This window comes from Pempheris klunzingeri, chromosome 5 (genome assembly GCF_042242105.1).
Source record: "Pempheris klunzingeri isolate RE-2024b chromosome 5, fPemKlu1.hap1, whole genome shotgun sequence".
NCBI classification, from domain to species: domain Eukaryota; kingdom Metazoa; phylum Chordata; class Actinopteri; order Acropomatiformes; family Pempheridae; genus Pempheris; species Pempheris klunzingeri.
This window is the reverse complement of record NC_092016.1, coordinates 11,271,525-11,293,423: the sequence shown is the minus strand read 5'-3', so window position 1 is coordinate 11,293,423 and position 21,899 is coordinate 11,271,525. Positions and strand designations below refer to the sequence as shown.

Here is a 21,899-nt window from a genome sequence, read left to right as displayed (position 1 = left end):
TCACTGTAGAGGGTGTGACTCATAGTGCCATGGTTGTGTCCAGTATAAGCCTTTAAAAGTCAAATGTGAAGGTCTTCCCTCTGCCCGCTTCTTCCCTTTGATGCTCCAGGTGTGTGATACCATCACGAGTCATCAGTCCCATTTCATTACGTCGTTATTAATATTATCTCTGTTGTCCCACATTACCCATCATCTACTATATACTCTGTTGACGTTCAAGATCTGAATGTAGAAATCGTTTGTTCTCAAATATGTCCCGTTGAAGAGAATACAAGCAAATACTTGCAGGTAGATAATGGGTCAGTTCACAGCCTTTAGTTATGTGGATTCTTTCAGGTGTTTACTTTCGTTTAAACCTCATCTCAAAACCTCAACAAATAAACTAAACCTTTGCACATGGCTGGATACTGTGCATAAGAGGGATTTTGAGTAAAATTAACCTGTTAAGTAAAGAAAATGTGTGCGCGCCCTCTGCTTTTTATGCAGAATGAAAAAAGGCTTGTCAACTGTCAACATGATGACTGAAACCTTTAGTTCTTTTAAGAAAGAAAGAAACAAACAAACAAAAAAAAAAAATACACACAGCTTTTATTACATGATATTACCTGGTTAGAGCATTTTTCTGTAATTATTGACAGTTATTTTTTAGATATATTAGATTAGCTGTACATGTGAAAAAAGCATTTGACCTAAATCATTAACAGTAATGTGATGATACCCTGAACATACATCTGAATATTTATATATAAAAATTGGCAAGTAAATGGAATGCAGAGATAATAAAGAACTGTGCAAACAAATGTTTAAGTTAAAGTTAAAAAGATAATACTGTTTTCATTGGAAGGATAAGCACCTTCATTAAAACAGGAAAGCTTTGACATATATTACAGTGCATAAATTAAGTCACAGCTTCAACAGCGTTTACTGTGGCGACACATAGACTCACAGTGTTAGTTATCACACAGCACCAGTCTTTAGTTAGGCATGCTGAGACCACAGGAAGCGATCGCAGCGCTCCAGCATTGTCTGGATCATCGCTCTGAAACAGAAAAAAAAAAAATAATTCATTCAAATTACACAGATTCCCTTTGATTCTAGTGGTCTTTTTCTGTGACAATGGGCATTCAGCTCAGACTTTTTGATCTAATCGTTAAAAAAGGACTTTCATACCACAAAGATGACTTTCATGCTCTCAAAACTACAGGTTTCTTCAAACTCAATGAAGCTGATGAATCAGAACAGCATGTTCACCAGTATTTAAGCTTTGAAAAGATAAACTTCACATTTATGTTTGAAAACAGTGGTTGGAACTCTTTCTCTTTCTTCTGAGGTTCTACTAGTTTAATAAGTTTGGTCATCAGCACCCAGACCCACCTCTGCCTCTTCTCAGCGACTCTCAGCAGCTCACAGACCAGTTTGGAGTGAGGTGAAAGCACCAGCTGCACTCCACACTCCTCCAGGACGGTCATGGCGCGGTCGGGCCCGGCTGTCCGAGCCAGCATCAGGGTCAGGTTCTCTGGGCTGATCTTCGCACCACAGTCCGCCGAGCCATTCGACCAGCTGCTGCCGTTCACCCCCGTGACCTGCTCCGAGTCGACCACACTGCTGCACCGCTGAGACAGCTGGATCAACAGCTTCCACTCCTCCAAGGTCTGAGGCACAACACCTGGAAAATAAGTACGGACATTAGACTAAATGAGACACTCTCACCTCACAGAGAAATCAACTGTTTAAGTCAAAAATGTCAGAGTTCATCACCAGGACGTTGCCAAATGGTCAATCAAGCATACATTTCAGTGGTAAACTGGGATACGTGCCATGCTATACCATTATCAACAGCATACTCTAATTGTTATCGCCTCCTAACTGCTGGGCTCGGGTTACAGTGGGTAGTTGATGTAAACATGGTGCACTGCTCATGTATCATGTGCACGTGCACTGGATTTCCATGCAGTAGACTTGGTTTTCAGTAATCCCTGACATGTCTTCACCATTACCATCTCTCCTTTTAGCCCATTTGAGATAATTTTGCGTGTGCCTGAAAGTGCGAAAAGAGAAGATCTTGGGAAACAGTTTTACCATCAGGTTCCTCGAGCAGACTGATGTCATCCAGCTGACAGATGGTGGAGAATGCCTCTGTGCGGCGCTGCAGCTCACGGCAGAGGTAGAGGTAGCCCATCCAGTACCTGCACACTCACGATACAGACAGTTATACATGACAATGTGAACCCATTATCAAACATTAACAGCAAAGATAACTTGTCCCGTTGAGTCAAAGAAAAGTGGACGTACCCGTGACTGCGGCAGGTGTCTGCCATCTTCTGCTTGGAGGACAGGTCGGCAGGAAGGCCAATCAGGAGAGACAGGAGGCGTCCATAACCCCAACTGAAAAAATGAGAATGCCACCTGCAGCAGGAGCCACATGGATGCACAGTTACAATTATACACTTTCACTTCGTTATTTTTTAGTTTAGCCTTGTTGTGGTTGAAATGGAATCCAGTAGTGAAAACAATGTACTCATACTAGCCCTATCTATTCAAGTAAAACATTTTATTCACATTTTATTATTTTGGTTGATTTCCAGCCTCAAATTTACATCTTACTCGGCTTTAAGTAAGTGTTAAAATGAATACAAATAAACTAAAGATCAATTCTTTTTTGCAGTTTTCACACACTAACAGACCCAGACCTGGGCTGTCCATCAGGGGTGAGGGTATCACAGCGTTGAGGGGCATCATGGGTAAGTGCCAGCTCTAGCCAATCCTGTCTCAGTGATTCTGGCTCAAGAAGGGACTGCAAAAATGACAACCTAGAGGAAGAAGTGAACGTAAAGATCAACACAAATGTTTAATGCTTTTTTTTTGTCTTTGAAAAAAAAACACAGTGATACTGCAGAGGTACCTGTGCTCCTCAGCTCGTGATTGGACAAGATTATCCAGGTACGCCAGGAAGTGGCTTTTCTGAGCCATGATCATTACGTCAGCAGGAGTTATCGTAGGATAGAACTGGGAAAACGAGCGCACAGCCACCTCCCCGTGCTTCTCATACAGCCTAGATAGTAACACGGTGAACTTACTTTACAAGTTTCCTCACAGCTGTGATGAAGTATGTGCTGACAGTTTTAGAAAGAAGTACGTGTACTGACCTGTGTAAGTGAGCGAGGAGAGGTGGAGCACTCCAGGGCTGCAGCTCCCTCAGACTGCGCAGTGATCTCAGCAAATCACCTCTCTGGATAACCTCCGCCACCTTACCGGACTGAGTGAGACCTACGGAGAACGACAAAAGGCTGGTTTTCACTACTCTAGTGTTTAGTGGGATGCATGGGCCTCTGATTTACATGTTGGGTTACTAGATGAAGTAAGTCGCTCACTGGATCACAGAGCTGCATTAATACAGTTTGTTGTCCATAGACTCCACTACCGCAGAACCAAACTGAGGACAATCATTATGTGGCAGGAATTCTTTAGCTGAGGAATCTCTGTCTCAGTTATTTTGGGTTTTGTTCCATGTCATTATTTATTTACAATTTTTCTAATGTCAGACATCCAACCAGATCTGCACTTAGCTGTATCTTTCCATTTAGCCACCAGAACATACTCCTAGACTAGAAATAATCAATTTCTGTGTGTTTTAAAAACTTATTTAGTGAAGAATGAGTGCCATTTATCATTAAAATGGAGCAATACACTGATTTAATTATGAAACAGGATAAGTGTTTTGGGTATTTGAGGACCCTTCCTTAACTACTCAATGGAAACAAGATCCAGTTTTGAAATATCTGTAGTTATTCACTTTCAACATCATTATCTAGGAATCTGCAACATTTTTGAATGACTTTTCTTTTCAAAGCGCAGCAGCCCAACATTACTTTTTTATACGTTTGCTGTTATTACTTTATACATTTTTTCTCTCTAAATTTGTGAAATCTGAAAATGAATATTGGAAAAGAAAAGAAAAGAAAAAACCAGAGTTGGTTTGGTGTGGTAAAGCGATTTCAGGAGAAGCTTCTGACCCATCATGGCCTCAGTGAAGGAGCTCTGCACCTCCGGCTGCTCCTGATAACACAGCAGGCACATTCTTCTCACGCGCTCTTGGTCCAGCAGAAAGAAGTAGCGACGCAGAAAAGTTGTGCACCCCAGTGCGTGTTCATTCTCCTGCTCTCTGAAGCAGCTGAGCTCTGTGTACAGCGTTGCCAGCTGGGTGAGGTTAGCCAGGAGATCCGATGGCACAGGTTTGGGAGACACCACTCGAACAGGCTCTGGAGGGCTGCCATTCGAGACTTCAGGCTCCTTCTCAGTGGAGTTACAGTGGTCCTCCTCATCTCTGAGCTCAGGAGACGCCTCTTCCTTCTCCTCTGTGATGCTCTCTGTTGGTTCTCCTGATGGGCAGGATGCCTCCTCTTGTTGCTCTGAGCAGGAGTTTAGAGACTCCTCCAGCCTCTCCTCTCCTGGTCCATCCACGTTTGAATCACCCGCAGCAGTTGATACGTGTTCTACAGGTCCGAATATTCGCTCCAGCACCGGCAGCCACTCCAGCAGAGCCTCTGCCAGACACACTGGATCCAGAAGCACCAAAGGATCTTGGATCTGAAAGCTGATGTTGGGAAAACATAACACGTGTACATTTTCACTATTAAAACTGGGGGAAAAAAGGTTGTGAAATCTTGCAGTCGGGATTCTAACTTCTGCCGTTCATACTTACACAGCACGCTCTGTTGCTGATCGTAGCTCCTGCATGTCAGCCTCTGTGTTAGGCATTTCATCATGAACTCTGTCAGGACAAATATAATTCACAGGTTTTAAATGTTTTAATAACCTATTAAAGACAAAGGTCGGAGTTATTTAAAGTCAAAGAACTGAGTGTGGATGCATCTATTCTCACTAGAAATTGGTTTTAGCCCACTAGGGACCAATAGGTCTGTACTTACTCGTTGTCTATTTCCTCTAAGTATGGAACTGTGGTGCCTGACATTTCAGCCTGTCCAGCCTCTCTGAATTCAGGTCGTTGCCAGAGCTCAGAGTTCATCTGAAGGGTGTTGATCTTCTCTGTTGTCTTCTTAACAAAACTAGAAACACTGAGAAAAAGAAAATTTTAATAATGAAACAACTGCGCACTAATAAGATTACAAGAGATGGAAGATGAAAACAGAACAGTGAACAGTTTCATATGACAAAAGATGAGTGTGATGCTTGGAAAATGAAACCTGCTGCATGTGCCTACACAGGTGACCAATGAGCCTAAAGAACTAAATGTGGGTCTTCAGTGGAAAGGGGAAGTAAGCCATTGAAAAGCACAGCTGCACTTGAATAAATGGTTATTCTGAGAGTTTCTTCTCTAATAAGACAAAAAATTAAAGTAGAACGCACAAATAATTTCATCAGTGTTGAAATTCATAGCTACACATTAGAGCTTCATGCCTGAACAGCCTGAGCTGCTGTCACACATTCTTCTGTTTAAAGCATGTCTGTCCTGCAATTCTCTGGATCTTCACCTGTCTTTGACGGCCTGCAATGCGATGCGAGGGGGTTTGGGGCGGAATGAGAGGGGGAGGTGGAACTGCAGGCCTTGCTCAGATCGCTCAGCCTCCATACGCTCACTGCTCTGTGGATCTGAATAAAGATGGGGGCAAGAGCCAGAGGAAAACACAGATGGATGGAGTACTGGAGGGGAATGATGAGAGGCAGAGGACATAATGCAAGCAGATGGAGCAAAGGTGCCAGACACCACTATAGAGAAAACGTAAATTAAAAGCTGCAGACCAAACCAAAATGGTGATATATGTGTGATACAGTATGATGGAACAGACAAGAAACTTGATATTAACAGTGTGATTATATCTGCAAAGCACGTCAGCCAACAGAGTGATTCATCATCATTCAGCTCCCACAGCAAACCCAGTGGTACAGCATGGCAACCAAGTGTGTAACGGTACACGTATCTAAATGTTTTTTATTTTGTTTCTTCTTCCTGATGTACTGAAAACATACCAAACTGTGATTCAACAGCCGAGGTACAAACCAAACCGTGATTTTTATGTACTGTTACACCCATAATAGCAACAGGACTGGTTTTATGATTTTATGTATTTTTTCAAATCAAATCAGAAACACATTTAATTAAACATACAAAACTGGGACATATGAATCGTATGACAACAAGAGTAAAATTATTATCACGTTTGTACTGATAAATCTTTCAGTAGCTAAAGAGTATAGCTCCAGAATACAGATGTTTCATTTGGCATTTTTCCTCTGTGTTAAGCTTTTTTAAATTATTCCGGTATTTTAATAGAGTGGTAGTAATACTACTGAAAATAATTTCACTCTCTTTTCACATTGAACTCAGGAGATGCAGAAAAGGAGTTTGTTCTTGCTACATACACACACAGAGTATATACAGAGAAAGAGAGTCAAAAATGGAGACAAAGAAGATGTGAAGAAAGAAACAAAGAGTGTGGGAGTGAATGAGTTTCTTGTTTGTGTGTTTCTGGTTTGCTGTGGTCGCTGTTTCAACATTAGCACAACCAATTCTGCTAAATACATTGTTATGAGCAGATAAAAACATCACTAAATGGTGTCTAAATCTGATACACATTGATTCAGTATTTTTTTGAAGATTGTACAAATGAGCTGTTACAATTATTCTAACATTGTAAACGTTAATTAGTTTATATCCAAAAATATATAAAGTCTTAAATGTATACATCACCCCCATCCAAAGAGGGAAGTTTTGACAAAGCAAACCCCTGAAATTGACTATATATGAATTTGAATGAACAGTCTTATTTTTACTGACGGACTTTGTTCATTTGGCAGCTGTTGATCTCTTACCATGATCCCCCTGATCTTCCTCCTGCCCAAAACTGAACTCTTTGAGCCGCTCCTCCTCTGACATGGACTGATTGATGAGGGAGCTCGTCTCCTCATCTGACTGACTCCCTCTGCGGCTGATCACGCGATAGATTCCACAGTCCAGGACGTTGAAGCTTTCCTGGATAATCAAACATCCGATATCAGTACGCTCACTTCTTACATGTGGATACATATTCAGTTTCAGTCACTGTTGAAACCTGCTACTCCTCACAAAACAACCGATTTAATGTAGTGCCACAGGGACACTTGTCCTTCAATAACTGAATGGTATCCATAGCAACAGGATTCAATGTAAATGAACTGGTGATCTTATCGCCTACTGTTATGGTGCTCACCATTACCTGGCAAATTTAGTTTATTTAGTTTATTCAGAGAGATCATCTCCAGAGTTATTAACTTACATGTGAAGAGATGCTACTTCTGCGGCTGCTGGAGGCAGAGTCCAAAGGCTCCAGTTTAGCGATGACCTCCTCCAGTTGGCTGGTCAGCTCCGGGTGTGTGCTGGAACTGAGCTGGGACCTGAGATGTTCGAGGCGGTCCATGGGAATTGATTTCCTCGCCTGAATTAAACAGGGATGATGAGCAAGGCTTTCAATAAAGCTTTATCAACACTACAATACAGCCAAGGTGAGCTCTTATTCAGATCAATCGGATTAGTTACCTCATTTCTTAAATGCTTAATACTTTAACCTGTAGCATGTACACCCCACATTTGGTTTTCAGCATCTACAAAACTCATCATATAGTACATTTTTATATACAAACTACTATAGATTACCTTGGCAAACCACTTGAAGGTCTCAGTCAAAGACACACATACCTCCTGAGGATTTTCATGGTTGCATATTTATGTGCTGTATTAAGAATATCACACTGTTGACTACTGAGATAATCTCATGTCAACTTGAAAGTATAATACATTTAATAGCAAGAGCCATATCTAGCACCTGCACATTTGTATTTATCTTTATGTTCAGGCCATTCAAGGTGAGAAACCTCAGGTGAACAGGTACATACTGTGCTTTATCTTTAGGAATGCAAGGAGTCAGGAGGTCATATTAACAGCCAAGCCAGATAAGACTGGAATCTAGGATACACTGCACACAGAGACGAGGCCAGTTAACATGGCAGTAGCAGCCATCTTACCCTGCCGGTGGTGATTGTGTGCTGGAACATACAGCAGACTATAGCAGCCAGAAGCCAGGACTCCCTCCGCAGCAGACGCTCAACACAGCGCTCAGAAGATAACAGGGACAGGTGGGACAGACGTCCACTGCCATGGAGACAGAAGAGCTCGCTGCGGTAGACTGCAATATCTACCAAGTCTAAAAAACCAGAAAACAGGCTTGGATCAATGTTAAGTTATCCCTGTTATGGACAGTTTGTGTGTTTATGAATAAAATGTTTGCGACAAAGCAGCGAACACACCTTTGACTTCAGCCCACAGAAGCACTTGTCCATTCTGAGGTGTGAAGATATAAACTGCAGAATCAGTCCAGGTCAGCAAATTTTGGTCTCTACGCAAATAAATAAAGTGTACAGTTCATTAAGTGACAGGCTCATTTGTAGATATCATGTAAAAATTATGTTTTGACTGACATTGTCTGATGTACATATTTACCTGTATTGATTAACGCATATTTATTACACTGCCTTAGAACACTTGATTCTGATTGGTCAATTATAGCATTCTACAGTCTGTTATATCTGTATAGCAGACCGTTGCTATGGTCACAGTTCTGCTAGCGGAAGCAACAAAATCATTTTTAAATCAATATTTTATGTCAAATTATTGATTTCTTTAGTCTGAGGCTGTGTAATAAGTGGGATTATGTACAGCGAGCGGTGGCTATTATTATACCCTTCAGGTATAATGACCTGTATCACCATCCCTTACATAAAAACAATGGCCTCTGATAATAAAACATATAAACTAGGTCTAATTTATTACCCCAAATAAAGCAGTTTAGGGAAGGCAATTGACTGGGAGCTCCTCTGCGCTGGGTTGTAATGTGGCTCATTTCTGCAGGTAAAAGAGGAACGAATGACAAATTAGGAAGTTGGTCTTTAATAGAGCTTGCAAAACAAGGAACAATCAGTACCTGTAAGTGATGAGAGGCAGAGGAGGACAGGCCAGCAGCTGTTTGAACTGATGTGTGCTCAGAACCTCGCCATTAAAACTGGCCTCCCATATTCGAGACCCCGGCCTCGCGCAGTACAGCAGGGGGGGCTGACCAACTAATAATCCTCTGTTCTGAGGGAAAAAACAAGCTCCATACTCCCCGTCACGCTCCTTATTTCCAACACGCCAGAACTTCTCCCTGAAGGAAGGTAAAGAAAGAAAAACACAGTGCTGCTGAGAGAGATTATAAGTAATTAGTGAAGAATCCTTTATAAATAACCACAAAACCAAGAGCACTGGAATACAGATTCACCATCTTGATAGAAGACACTTCAGTAAGGACAATATGTACCAATATGGGGGCATTAGCATGGTCCCTCTGAGAGTCTCTCTTCCTAGAGACAGTCTATGAGAGACAGCCATGCTGGTACTCACCTCTCCGTGTCACAGAGGTAGCAACGGCTAAGGGAAGACACCAGCAGGCGGCCATCTTGGTACCCGAGCTGAACCACTCTGGAGTCCACAGTGGTGACAGTCTGAACAGGGAAGATAACGAATCCTGACCCCTAGACACACACAAAAAAACAATATCAGATGAAAAATCCCACTGGTTAATGTTGCTGAAAAGTGCAGGAAACAAAAAAACTAAATCTCAGGCAGTTGTTAAAGGAATATTTCATGCAAGCTTAAAAGATTTTAAAAATACAAACATTTGTCTCTGCTGTGATTGCTGATGCAAGACACAGACGTGACAGATCTACTGTATATGAAAACAGCTAATAATAAAAATGAACCACCTAATTCCTTATGTCAGTGGTTTTGCACATTTTGCACTATTCGCTAAACCTGCTTACACACTACACTGGTGCAAAACATTTTCCAAAGCAAAAAAATGCCTGCATGGTAAACATTTCAACTTTAAACAGAAACAACTAGATAATACGACATAATGTACCAATGTGTGGACACACTGTCAGCCAGTACTTGATGGTAACATCTACTACACATAAATCACAGCTTCCAAAGGCTTTTTATAGCAAGCTGAAAGTTTCCTTTAATTTTGCTTTACATGTCTGTTTTAATCAACTTGTATCAGCATCATTTTTTTTGCTCTCTTTCCTTCTCAGAGTACTTCTAGCCAAGAGATATTAGGTTGTCTTGCGCACAATGAATGTTTCATTTTTCAGTTCATATTCAAGTCTGTGAACTTGAACCATTTACTACTTTACTCCGTTGAACTTGCCCAGCAAGAGTCAATTATCTTTATTTTTAGATGCTTAGTCTGATGATTAAATAAGTTTCTTTCAAAAACCTTTCAAAACCGACAGTGGATCCACTATAAAGTGCCTGCTTTTTCAAGAAGCCGCATTTATTTTATATACATTATTACAGAGGAAACAAAAAGTTTTCACTACCTTGCCCAGTTTGGAAGATCCAGCTCGGAGAAAGGACACCTTGCCTCCTGAGTCCCCAACAAAAACTCTGAGTGCACTGGTGTCCCAGCAGAGTGCAGTGATGGTCTGACCTCTGTGCTCCCAGGACACACTGACTCTTTCTGGACGACCCCGCCGCTCTAGCTGCAGCTCCCACACCACCACCAGACCCTGACTGGAGCACAGACAAACACAGCAATCACTGTGAATGATACAGGCAACACAGCCAAACACTGAGAGAAAAGGAGTGGACAGAAGAGGAGCGAGGTGGCACCAGATGACAGGGGTGAATGTAGTTTGAGGGTAGATGAGTACGAAACATTTCTTTACTTCCTGGAGAAACTCTAACCTTGTTGCAACAGCGACAAAGTCTTCATCATGAAGGCAACACGCCACCTGAGTGATAGATCCCTCCTGAAAAAGAGTGCATGACAGGTTAATTTAAACTGTACTCTTTATCATACATCTGTTTCATTTAACATCAGAACAATAGTCAACTCTGTATTTCTGCGTAACTCAGGTACTCAGTCATATATTACCTTGTGAGTGAGGATGAGTCTTTGCTTCCAGCCCTCCCTCTGAATCAGGTGCAACCCTCCTGCTGATGTTCCTAATGCCAGCCACTTTCTTGTCACCGCCAAACAGGTACACTATAACACAAAAGTCACATTTCATAAGAGTTAAGTCATTGCCTCAGGTAGACACATTAGATAAACATTTTTTGTGATAGCATGTTGTACATGCTAAAGTGCACATACTAAAAATCATCTAAGTGTGATTTCATTACAGCACTGATTTAAACATGATGATGGTGAAACCTACCTTGAGTCTGCCAGAGTCTAATCGGAGAGCAGACAGGAGTGGATCGAGGCAGTCAAACTCTGCCAGTACATGACTGTGGTTCTCCGGCACAACAGGTATCAGAGGCATCTTCACGTGTGATCATCCACAACTGAGAAAGAAGGAAACATTCAGCAGAGTTTAACAATGTACTTCCTCTCAAACCACGGTCCTCTGACGTGTGGCTGACTTTCAGTAGTGTACTTTCAGAGTGGAGTTGTGCTGCATTTTAAGTTCTCTGGTTGTCACAGGACTTTTTTGCAATATTAACTGACATCACTCACTGATGTATGACTTTGATTTACTTGATGCGGTTTTAGGTGAACTTATGAGGAAGGAGAAGCAAAACTAAAGCTGCAGATCACCAGTGTAATCAGATACACAACGCACAAAGCAAGGCCTCCAGATTTAGGATTTGCTTGCTCACCGCTCTCCCAGGGGGCACATCCAGCATGCACAAATTCTATTTTCTTTTTTTTTTTTTACAGATAAGCATGAGTAGCGTCAAAATTCTTCTCTTAAGACAGGACAAATTCAGTACGCATGTGATACTGTTTAACTCATTATCATTGATTTCTATGTGGATGCATGGCTTGTGGTCTGTGGTGAGGGAAGTATTCTGATCCCTACAATGCAACAAACAATGCACTGTACTGGAAACTGTTAGAAGAAGTTGTTCTGCATTGAAACAGTATAGAAACATATTTCATGTATCGAGTAAAGTGCTGAATACTCTGTGAGTGTAACACAATTTAATACTACATTAAAATATTATAATTACCGATGCATTATTATGTGAATGACATTTTATTGTTGCAGCTGGTCAAAGGGGAGCTAATTTCAACTAATTTATATACTGCGGAAGTTATTAACCATAACAACGCATCACATTTTATTCGCTCTTTATGTGTGTATGTTGAACGATACGTAGTGGAGCAGAGAGGCATGAAATGGAAATACTCGAGGAAAGTTCTCTAAATGTGTTCAGTACTTCAGTAGTAACATGTACTGCAGAGGAACCGATAGAACGTTGACACCAACATTCTAATGGGCCGTTACCTTTAACATTGCAATTCCATCGTTAACGTTCGTAACCGCCAACAAACCTCGAAATTTCAAGCGGTCGCTCTCGGTCGTTCAAACTACGTTAAGGTTTAACTCCCTGTGAATATGTCGGTCTGATAACTAGGCGGCTCTATTCTGATACTGTTTTCGTTCATACACAATAAAAATGAGTACCTATATTGATTAAGTTGCTGCGAGGGGCGGATTCAATCGGCCGATTACGACAGTCTGCATCACGAGACCCGTCTGCTGACACTGATGCTAACATTTCTATCAAAACTAAAGCGACGCCGAAAACCTTAAAAAGCATAAATGTCAGCACCGTGTTGCCATGTTAAATACGTATGGCGGGTTTATTTAAATTGAGATAAATCCGAGGACTCTTTTCAGTGCGTCGACTCGTTTCAGTTTCACTATGTTTGCGATAACAAGTTAGCAAGCATGCTAGTGGCTAAGACAGTGATGTTGCCATTCACTCGTGGTTTTGTCAGTCAAACTCACCAAATGGTCGGAGTGACGCTCCAGCGTTATGGCCCTCAAGTCCCCTCCAAGCCGCTGTCTTACATCGCTGACTTTATTCACTTTTTTTTTTGTGTGTGGAGAAAGTCAGCGGTCGGTGTGTCTGCAGCCGACCGACCTGTCACAGTCTCTCTCAGCTGATCTGAGGACACTTCCTGAAAGCAGCCAGCAGCAGCGCTGGATGCTGGATGTCACAACCAAAGCTGCAACCATTTCCATAACATCCAAAGCAGTGAAAGCTGGGGAGGTAGAAAGGCAGCAAACAGCTCTGGATGCTGTTGTTTATTAAGTACCAAAAACATTAGTAAACTTGAAGTGCATGAGCTTAATGAAATACTGCAGTTTCCATTGACAGTGGCATGAACAAAAGCTTTATGCCTCACTTTAATTCAGAGTTAACACTTCTGTCATCAGTGCAGACATTACAAACCAGTGACAGTGTGATTTCAGTGACCCACACTAATGCACTCGAGTGTGAAATGTCTCTACAGTATTGCTTATATTCACTTTGCATTTTGCGTCAGATTTTCTGGAACATTATTCCACAAACCGACCCAGTGCTCAGAGGGGCTCTGCGTCTCTGCACTGTGCCAACGCATGTTGGCAGCCCTCTGACTGAGTCTCACGCCTCAGCCTGTTGTCCTGAGTGCCTTTCCGATTTGCCATCTGAAATTTGGTCATGTTACACCATTTTTTAAAAGTCCTGTTTAACCATAACTTGCATCAATCTCTCAACCACTGAGAAAACACAAACAAAAAGAGAAAGAAACTAATTACAGTTATTTGTGACTGAGATGCAGTTAGTCTCTGTTGAACAGTTGTAGACAGATGTAGCAGCGTCCATCTATATCCTCATTAAGCCCCTGTGAACCACATCCCATCAGGATGTGTGATCTGTGATCACTTCACAGCAGTCTGGAGAACCTTCACAGGCCATTTGTCCTTATACTTTAATGTCTTCCTTGTCCTCTCCTTGACAAACTATCACACCTCAGGTTTTCCTCATCATGCGACGGGTTTGCCAGATGTGGAACTTGCTGTAGGCTGTCTGCAGCATCTCCTCCAAATGCCCTGTGAGCTGTGGAAACATCAGAGAGATTTAATACACGTGCCACCTGGTATATTTGATTTTGTCATTATTAACAGTTTAGAGACTTACGTTTGTACTTAAGTACTGACGCTGAATCTTCTCCTGAAAAGGACAAAGCTTGGTCATCTGAAATCTCTCGAGGTTAGACTTCATTTTCATCACCTAAATGAAAAGTATGAGATGATGAAATTTGAAAGAGAAAAAAAATTTACTACTTTTCACGGAGGGTGGTGTGCGCCTGTAATGGTGGGGATTATGCTATAAAACTATTTATTACATGGCTTTGTTGAATACTCAGTTCTTACTGGTCAATTATTAGCAGACCACTGCTATGGACGCAGTTCTGATAGTGGAAGCAATAAAATCATTTTTAAAACAATAAAATAATTCTTAAGCCAGTATTTTCTGTCAAATTGTTGATTTCTTTAGTACAAAGCTGTGTAATATGTGGGATAATGTGCAGCGAGCCGGTCATTGCAAAACAAACCCCGACGGGGTGATGCAGAAATCATCCTGTATTGCTCGCTGTACATTATCCCTTACATATTAACTACATAATGACCCATGCTGATGGGTAAATTTGTAGCTTATTTATGCCCGTTTAATTTCAACATGGATGCAATTTGAAGTACTTTTAGCAGCATTATACGTTTTCTATTATATGTGAAATGAGATACCCTCTGTTGGCTACTGTTATGAATAAGCATTGTTCATAAAAATACTAATTACTGATTTGCATGTACTACTGTATTAGACAAGTATTGGGAATGCCTACTGATTTTATTTTTCAAAATCATGGGTATGGAGACAGTAAATGAGCGCATTAAGTTACTGCATGACAATAATAATTTGACCCCCTTTCAACAAAGTGAATATTCGTCACCTTCTCCTCCAAGAACGGTGTGTTAACAGGAAAACAGGACCAGAAGTGTCTCAACAACTCTTCAGCAGCTGCATAGAGATGCTTCAACTCCCCTTGAACCTCAGTAGGTACCATCTCTAAAGAAAACAAAAAAAAAGATTGAAGAGGAAAGACGAAATAAGGTGCTGCCAGTTTAAATAGATTACACAATGAAACATATATTCAGGTTAAAGCAACAGTGGGAGTAGAAGTAATCACTCATCATCAGAAAAATAAGAGATTTTGTCTTTCAACCTTCAGCGTGCTGCGTGGCGGCATTTCAGCAACCTCATGCAGCACAGATGTGCTGAAGGGACCCACCGATCACCAACAGTAAGTATTGTGTTATTCAGCAGTTGTACAACACACTTACGGTTTATGGCTTGCTGTGCTCCTCCCAGCATGAGGACTCCACCTGGAGAAAGTGCTGCAATGGCAGAGCTTGCTGCTGTGCTGGACACCACCTGAAAAAAGTATTATGTAATTATTAAACACATTGAAGGCACCATTCATACTTGAAATAATTAACATATTCTGGACTTATCAAGAAATCTCAATCTCTAGGGTATTGTTTAAGTCACCTGAAAATACTTGAACAATACAATCAGGTGCGAGTGATCTTAGAGGTCCCATATTATGCAAAATGTGCTTTTTAATGCCTTTTCAATGCGTGCATCTACCCCTGGTGTGTCTAGACCCTCAAACGACGACAAAAGACCATCCTCTCTCTCTCCTGCTCCATCTTTCAGTAAATGTGTGTGAAAAAGCTCTGTTTAGATTTGCTTCTCTTTTTGATGTCAGAGGAGGATCTATTGATCATGTGACCTCCGTCAGCCCTTTAGCAGACTGTCTGTCCTCCCTACTGCCGCTGCATCCTCCTCACTGTTGCCATAGTATTTTCCTCACCAACGCCAGCTCCTGGTAACATGAAGGTGTCGAAGGCAAAAGCGAAGCAGCAGATTGTTCTGTTCTTCAAGCAGACATAGGCTGACAACAGCTACAGCAGCCATGTCTGCTATGAGAAAATAATGTCTATTTCGAACAGTTAACCATATAAACCTGGACCTCCAAATACAAGTAGGAACTTGAAAATGAGCAGAATATGAGACCTTTAAAATCACATATTCAGCTCTGAACGGTTTCATCACAGTCAGCAATCCTTATTTGTCACAATCTAAATCTTCTGACCAAAGAACAAATTAAATCAAATATCAAACCATCAAGTAGTGGTGAAGGTGCCAATTACATACAAGCAGCCTCAGCTGTATGCAAAATGTCTACTCAGGTACCAAAGACCTTTAAAGGATGATTCTATCATATGAAAATACACATGGGCTGCCTAAGATTGAATACCTACACAGTCCAGTGGTTCTGCTTGGGCTTTTCCCACAAGAAGCAGGAAACCCAGAGGCATGTGACTGGAGGGGATGGGGTTCTTGATCTCAACCTGAGTGTGCTGTTCTTTGTTTTCTGAGACGTGTGTGAGTGATGCAAACTACAAAGGCGATCATTAATCTTTGTCCAAAGGTCAATGATCGCTGAATCATAACAGAGGATGTGTGTTCAGGTGAAGACAGCAGCTGACCTCATTACAATCTGGTGAATGTGTCAACGCACCTGCTACAGATCTGATGACACCAATATTCACATCACCCTTCAACCGAAACAATACATGATAAAAGGTACAGAAATATCGTGTGAATGGTCTAACCTGAGTGAGGTTGGGTTTGTAATTGGCCATCTCATGCCGAATGTAGTTGACAGAGTTGATGATATCCTGGCTTGTCGTGTAATGTTGGGATTGAAGTGGCACAGGACCATGAGCATACCTTATCAATAAAGATGTAAGAAACATTACATTACGTGACAAGTCACCATAAATTAAACCAAGAACACATAAACAAAAAGTGCAGTATTTCATTCCTGGACAATTGTAAGGAAAAATGTGGCTGTTTTATCAGTTAAAAGCATAAAGTAGAGGCTGCAAAGAGCATCCATTACCCTCTACCTGAGGGGACTACATTCACTTTATGCGCTGCACTGACACTAGGATGTTTGGATAGGGCCGCTGGCAGGAACTAAAACACAGTGAAAGCAATAAGTCTGAGCTGTAGAACAGTATAAAGTGAACTCTCTGCCAAGAAGAAGTGAGACGCACCCACAACAGATGAGCCTCCTCACAAAATCTGCACAACAGATTTCTGGCTACAGAAGCTTCAGAATTGCTCAAGTATTATTAGAGACGAAACATGAATCTAAAAAGTGTTACATCAATCTCTACCATTTGGAGTTAAGTTACCCACTAAGGAACAAAAAGGAAAAAATAAATAAAAATGTGGTTAAACTGTACCTGTCAGACTTCTTGAGGTTTAATGCGACTGTTTTTGGTCCATTTCCCCTTTGCAGATCTTCATATTCTATGGCTTCTTGTAATTTAACCTAAGAAAGTGACAAAAAAAAGTGACTCAGTCTCTTACAGAGTAACAACCAGGGGTTAAACTGGACCAGGGCTGTAAGGTGCCCAGCCCCGGCACATAGACATGAGCCCTGGCTGTGCACTCCTGTGGCTGGCTTTTTAGGCAGGTCTATGGAGCACTGAGAGAATTTAACAAATCACCTGAATCCAGACCCATCCTACATAACAAATCACAATTTAACCACTGGTTACAGCTATATGTTGGAAAAACTGTTAAAGCAACAGAGCATTCAAACCTTTTTCACAGGAGGCTGGAAGAAGTCAGAATCCCTCGAGTTTCCGTCCGTACTGCTCGTCTCACTTGCTTGGTCAGTTGGTGCTTCCCTTTAAAAATAAGATCAGCAATGAGCAAAAAAAGTAATACACAGTGCCACTTTTTTCAAATAGAAATGTCTTTACCCCTTGCGTGAGCCTGCTGCCAGCACCATGGCACTGTGATGGTTAAACCGCTTTATGATAGCAGCGTTGCTGCTCTCCTTCACCGTCCTGCTTGAACTGGAAGTTGAGGGTGGTGTGCAAACTCCATAACCCTGTGGCACAGAAAGTACTGTGTCATGAGGTCGAAGAAGAAAAAATAACCTATACAAGTAAATGATTTTTGAGTAACATGATGCCTGTCTTATAATCTCACCTCATCTAGTGATTTATCGTCTAACGACAAGAGGTCGACCAGAGGATTCTTCACTCCTTGTACCACCATAGACTTTAACCCTGAAGGAGACAGAGTAAGGTTTTACATTTGATAATAAGTCTGTGGTTTAGTTGCCTCGTTTGCAGTAATAAGTAAATGTGGAAATAATCATTACAGGAAAATTCGCACATTTATATGAGAGATTTGCACGTGAAAACACTTTATAACTCCTACCCTTTTCATCTTGCTTGGCACACTCTGAGAAGATATCCTGGGTTCCTGTATTGATGCGGTCTCTGTGAAAATAATGGGACTGGAAAAAGCGGGTCCAGAACTCCTTCTCCGTCAGGTTATGAGGCACATTTTCACTATACTTCTGCTTCACTGCAAGTACAATGCAAGTTGATATGAATATGTTGTCAAATCCTTTATGAAATCTATGAAGCAAACTGGTTGCACATTTAATATACTTCACTGTCTAGCTGCAGATAGACTAGCTGATTTCACAAAGCAATTATTCCTGTCTGGCTGACAGTGTGATGATCAGTAAGATCACTGTTGGAGTCTTAAGTTCAACTGAATATCTGAGCTTGTGGAAGCCTTCTCCTGGTCTGTCATTACTGTTGTCACTGATGAATCATTTACCTGCAGGGTACGTTCTGAAGATGGATTCAATAATGTCAGCGGTCAGATTGTATCTCAAGCCATTGCAGCCATCTGTCTGAGGTCTAATGTCTGCCTGTGAAGCACAAAAGTTACGCCTGTTAAAATAAAATATGAGATTTAATATTAGGTTTTAAAAATGTAAGATCTAGCTGAACCGGAGGTGATGTGCTAACCAGAAAGGCTCCAGATATGCCGACTTCCTGTTTGTTGTTGCACACTGTGGGGTCTGCATTGTTTAGGTCTCCTAACCGGTTGGCCCAGAATTCTTCAGCGCTGATCACTTGGCTCACTACGAGATCTTTATATAACTGGAAGAGCACTGGATCTTCTTGAAGCATCCTACAGGAGGAAAGAAAATTTAAAGAGTGAAATTATTACTGAATGAACTAAAACCTTGCAGAAATCTTCCAAACTGTTCAATCAGCACCTCTCCACAACAGTTTCACAAAGCTGAATGTTGGGTTGAGATAATTCAGTCACACATACTGCTCCCAAGATCAACAGTGTGCTCCCACGCTCACATTTCAACAAAAACTGAACGTCATATACTGTCCGACTTCCCGACTGCGTTTGGGACTCTGAGCCCCAAGTCCATTTGTTTCTACTGAGGACGTCAACCTTTAAAAATGGGTCCAAAATATTCAATAAAAAACGGTTTAATTATTCCCTAACATGGCTGGGCAGTGTAGTTTTTTTTTTTCAAAATACTTACATAACTCAAACAGGAGTGGAGTGTGTTTTTCTCGTAGACAGATTTGATGAGTTACACATACACAGGAAGCGATTAGGTGGGACTGAGTTAAAATAAACTACTATGAAGGAATATGTCACTAATTGGAACAGTGTGGCTCATTTCTGTGTTTTTAATAGGTCTCTAGACTGAAGGTCTATGGCACAAGAGAATAAGACGCACTGGGCTACACAGATGATACTTATAAGAACTATAAAATCATTGTCGCTTTTGGTCTTTTAATGTTATTTATTGACGATAAGAAAAAAATAGACTATACGTAGGCTAATTCCTTTAAGGACAATCTTGTGGAAACAGCTGAATCTTACCTGTTTTTCTCCTCCAGCTCCTTGTTGGCTTTCTTCTTGAACTTGGGCAGCAGCTGCTGCAGCAGTTCCTTGGCAGCATCTCTGTCTTTGAGGGCACTGCTGTCATTGGCAAAGTGGAATGTGGTACTCTCGCCGGTGTGAAGCACCAGCTGGAGCTGAATTTTGGCTTTACCGTCTGGGCTGATCTTCTGACCTGTACAGAAAACAGACAGAGTGCAGCTCGAGAACACCACCAACACATCATTAATCTGGCAGGACTTTCAAATGTGATGGCACCAAGCACTCACAGCGGATATCTGAATACAAGTGGCTGACTGTGAAGCGGTCCTTGCCCTCTGGACCCCAGGCTATACGCTCAGCCATCAGATAAAGTGTGCCATCCTGCTTCCTCTGACGAACCTTTTTCACCACCAGCAGCACCTCCTCTGATAGTGATGCCATGGCTCAAACTAATACCTGGGAAAAACCACAGAAACAATTAATTATCATTACTACTCATTCACAGCATGTGTTTGTATAATCTCACAGTTGAAAGAACAAGCAGGAGATCAGAAACAGATGAGCGTTACCACAGAAACACCTACTTAACGCGGGGACTAAACCACCTACACTAAGATATGAAGCACTTTGCATGAGACACGAGCACGAACTATTTCAGCTCACTGCGCTAAGACGTCCTGAATAAATGTTATTCTTCCTACAATTCATTTATCCTCCGCTACGCAACGTTAAATGCGATCTTAACACAAGCAAACCACTGTTGTGTTCACGGCTTTTATCGCATCAACTTAGCTAACCAGCGTTACGTTAGCTAGCGTTAACAGTCAAGAAGAGACAAACCCGGAGACAGAAGTCGGCAGTAAACTTACTTTACCTCAAAATAAATCGATGCTGCACCGAATACGTCGCTTTTCTTCAGCACATAATCTCAAACTAATGTATTGCTGGTTATAAAAAAATCACAGAATGAGTTGTTTTAAACAGAAATTTGACTACTCCGACAGTGAGCGTCCCGACTTCAGCGCCGACATGACTGCCAGGCTGTGTGCTGCACTAAAAGGGTTCCGGGTGTATACAGAGACACAGAATCAGTTCCAGTCAGAGCCCGCGGAGCTCTTTATTTACAGAAAGTCACATTAACAAGACTACCACCACTAATGCGTATGTTACTAATTGTAGCCCAGTGAAAAATATTAATAAATATTTGTTCATGCAAAATAGGTTAATAAATAAATAGAGAGTTAAAAAGTGTATTAAAAAGTGATTAAATACATATTTTTGGTTTGTTAAAATTGTGTGTATAAAAGTTCATAAGAATGTTTAAATTGGTTAAATGTATTTTATTTCATTTATTTTGAAAAAAGGAAATGCTAAATCTAAATGTATGTGGTCACGAATACACTTTACTTTAGGTTAATTGGTTCACGTGAAGGGCATGCAGTGAGGGCATGTGCGTGTGTATGAGAGGCGAGAGAGAGGAGAGGAGCCTGCAGGAGTGGATCGTCGTCGCGGAGTTTTCCAGAAGTTTTACACTAAAGTGAGATACAGATTATTAGTAATGTATTCTGCAAAAAAACCCCGAACTTTAGTACAAAGTTTTGAGGTATGGAACTGTATTGACTGCTCTTTGGACAATTGAGTAGCGATTAGCGGACACGGACGAAGCCACTCGAACAAGCTGTGCTAGCTAACTGCAGTTAGCTAGCACAGCTTGTTCGAGTGGCTTCGTCTGGACTGTTTTTTTGGATTGTTTTCGGCCTGAAAACAAGAAGCAGCTACCAGGTAGCGCTCTGAGCCACCCTGGATGCTCAGAGGTCCTCTGGCAACGCTGGAGATCTGCTGGACGTCACATCTTCACCTGCATCCTGCTTCCTGCTCCTTTGCTCCCCATCTGATGCTCTTTGGTCCTCACACTCACGCACATCTGGAAAGATACTGCCTGGATTTTTGTTGTTTTCACTCGTTGGAGGAGAAGTGAGTACTGATTTCAACGAACTAAAGTGAAACAGGCCTGCAACGGTGTATTTTATTTTAGAGTTAATTATAGAGTGTTGTGTTTATTGTTTAAAAGGTTAAAGTGTGAGGTGAAGTGCATACATTTGAAAGGAAATATTTTATTTTTATTATTTTTTTATTAAAGTAAAGAATTATTTGTGTACTTTAATACTGTTTATGTGTGTTATTGTTGTTTATAAAGGAATGTTACAAGGTATAAAGGTCCTTT

At 41.3% G+C, this 21,899-nt stretch overlaps 2 protein-coding genes across 2 annotated transcripts; both read right to left on the bottom strand.

Annotated features, from left to right (window-relative positions):
* Positions 1–571: 571 nt before the first annotated feature.
* On the bottom strand, positions 572–12,955 carry hps5 (HPS5 biogenesis of lysosomal organelles complex 2 subunit 2). Its single transcript, XM_070830610.1, has 23 exons — positions 12,835–12,955; positions 11,251–11,380; positions 10,968–11,078; positions 10,778–10,842; positions 10,411–10,603; positions 9,431–9,561; positions 8,976–9,194; positions 8,825–8,896; positions 8,302–8,390; positions 8,020–8,198; positions 7,275–7,433; positions 6,832–6,991; positions 5,493–5,610; positions 4,929–5,075; positions 4,703–4,771; positions 4,014–4,594; positions 3,147–3,267; positions 2,903–3,052; positions 2,691–2,810; positions 2,293–2,406; positions 2,080–2,186; positions 1,375–1,666; positions 572–1,039 (listed from the first exon to the last, which is right to left on the bottom strand). The coding sequence occupies exons 2-23, from the start codon at positions 11,356–11,358 to the stop codon at positions 979–981; spliced, it is 3,366 nt and encodes a 1,121-aa protein (XP_070686711.1). The 5' UTR covers positions 11,359–11,380; positions 12,835–12,955; the 3' UTR covers positions 572–978.
* A 175-nt stretch (positions 12,956–13,130) lies between these two features.
* Positions 13,131–20,718, bottom strand: gtf2h1 (general transcription factor IIH, polypeptide 1). Its single transcript, XM_070830683.1, has 15 exons — positions 20,550–20,718; positions 19,963–20,131; positions 19,676–19,868; positions 18,790–18,955; positions 18,596–18,689; positions 18,185–18,334; positions 17,951–18,030; positions 17,719–17,849; positions 17,556–17,643; positions 17,194–17,282; positions 16,555–16,672; positions 15,217–15,307; positions 14,826–14,941; positions 14,012–14,104; positions 13,131–13,930 (listed from the first exon to the last, which is right to left on the bottom strand). Exons 2-15 carry the CDS (start codon positions 20,114–20,116, stop codon positions 13,844–13,846), a joined length of 1,650 nt encoding a protein of 549 aa, XP_070686784.1. The 5' UTR covers positions 20,117–20,131; positions 20,550–20,718; the 3' UTR covers positions 13,131–13,843.
* Positions 20,719–21,899: the final 1,181 nt, after the last annotated feature.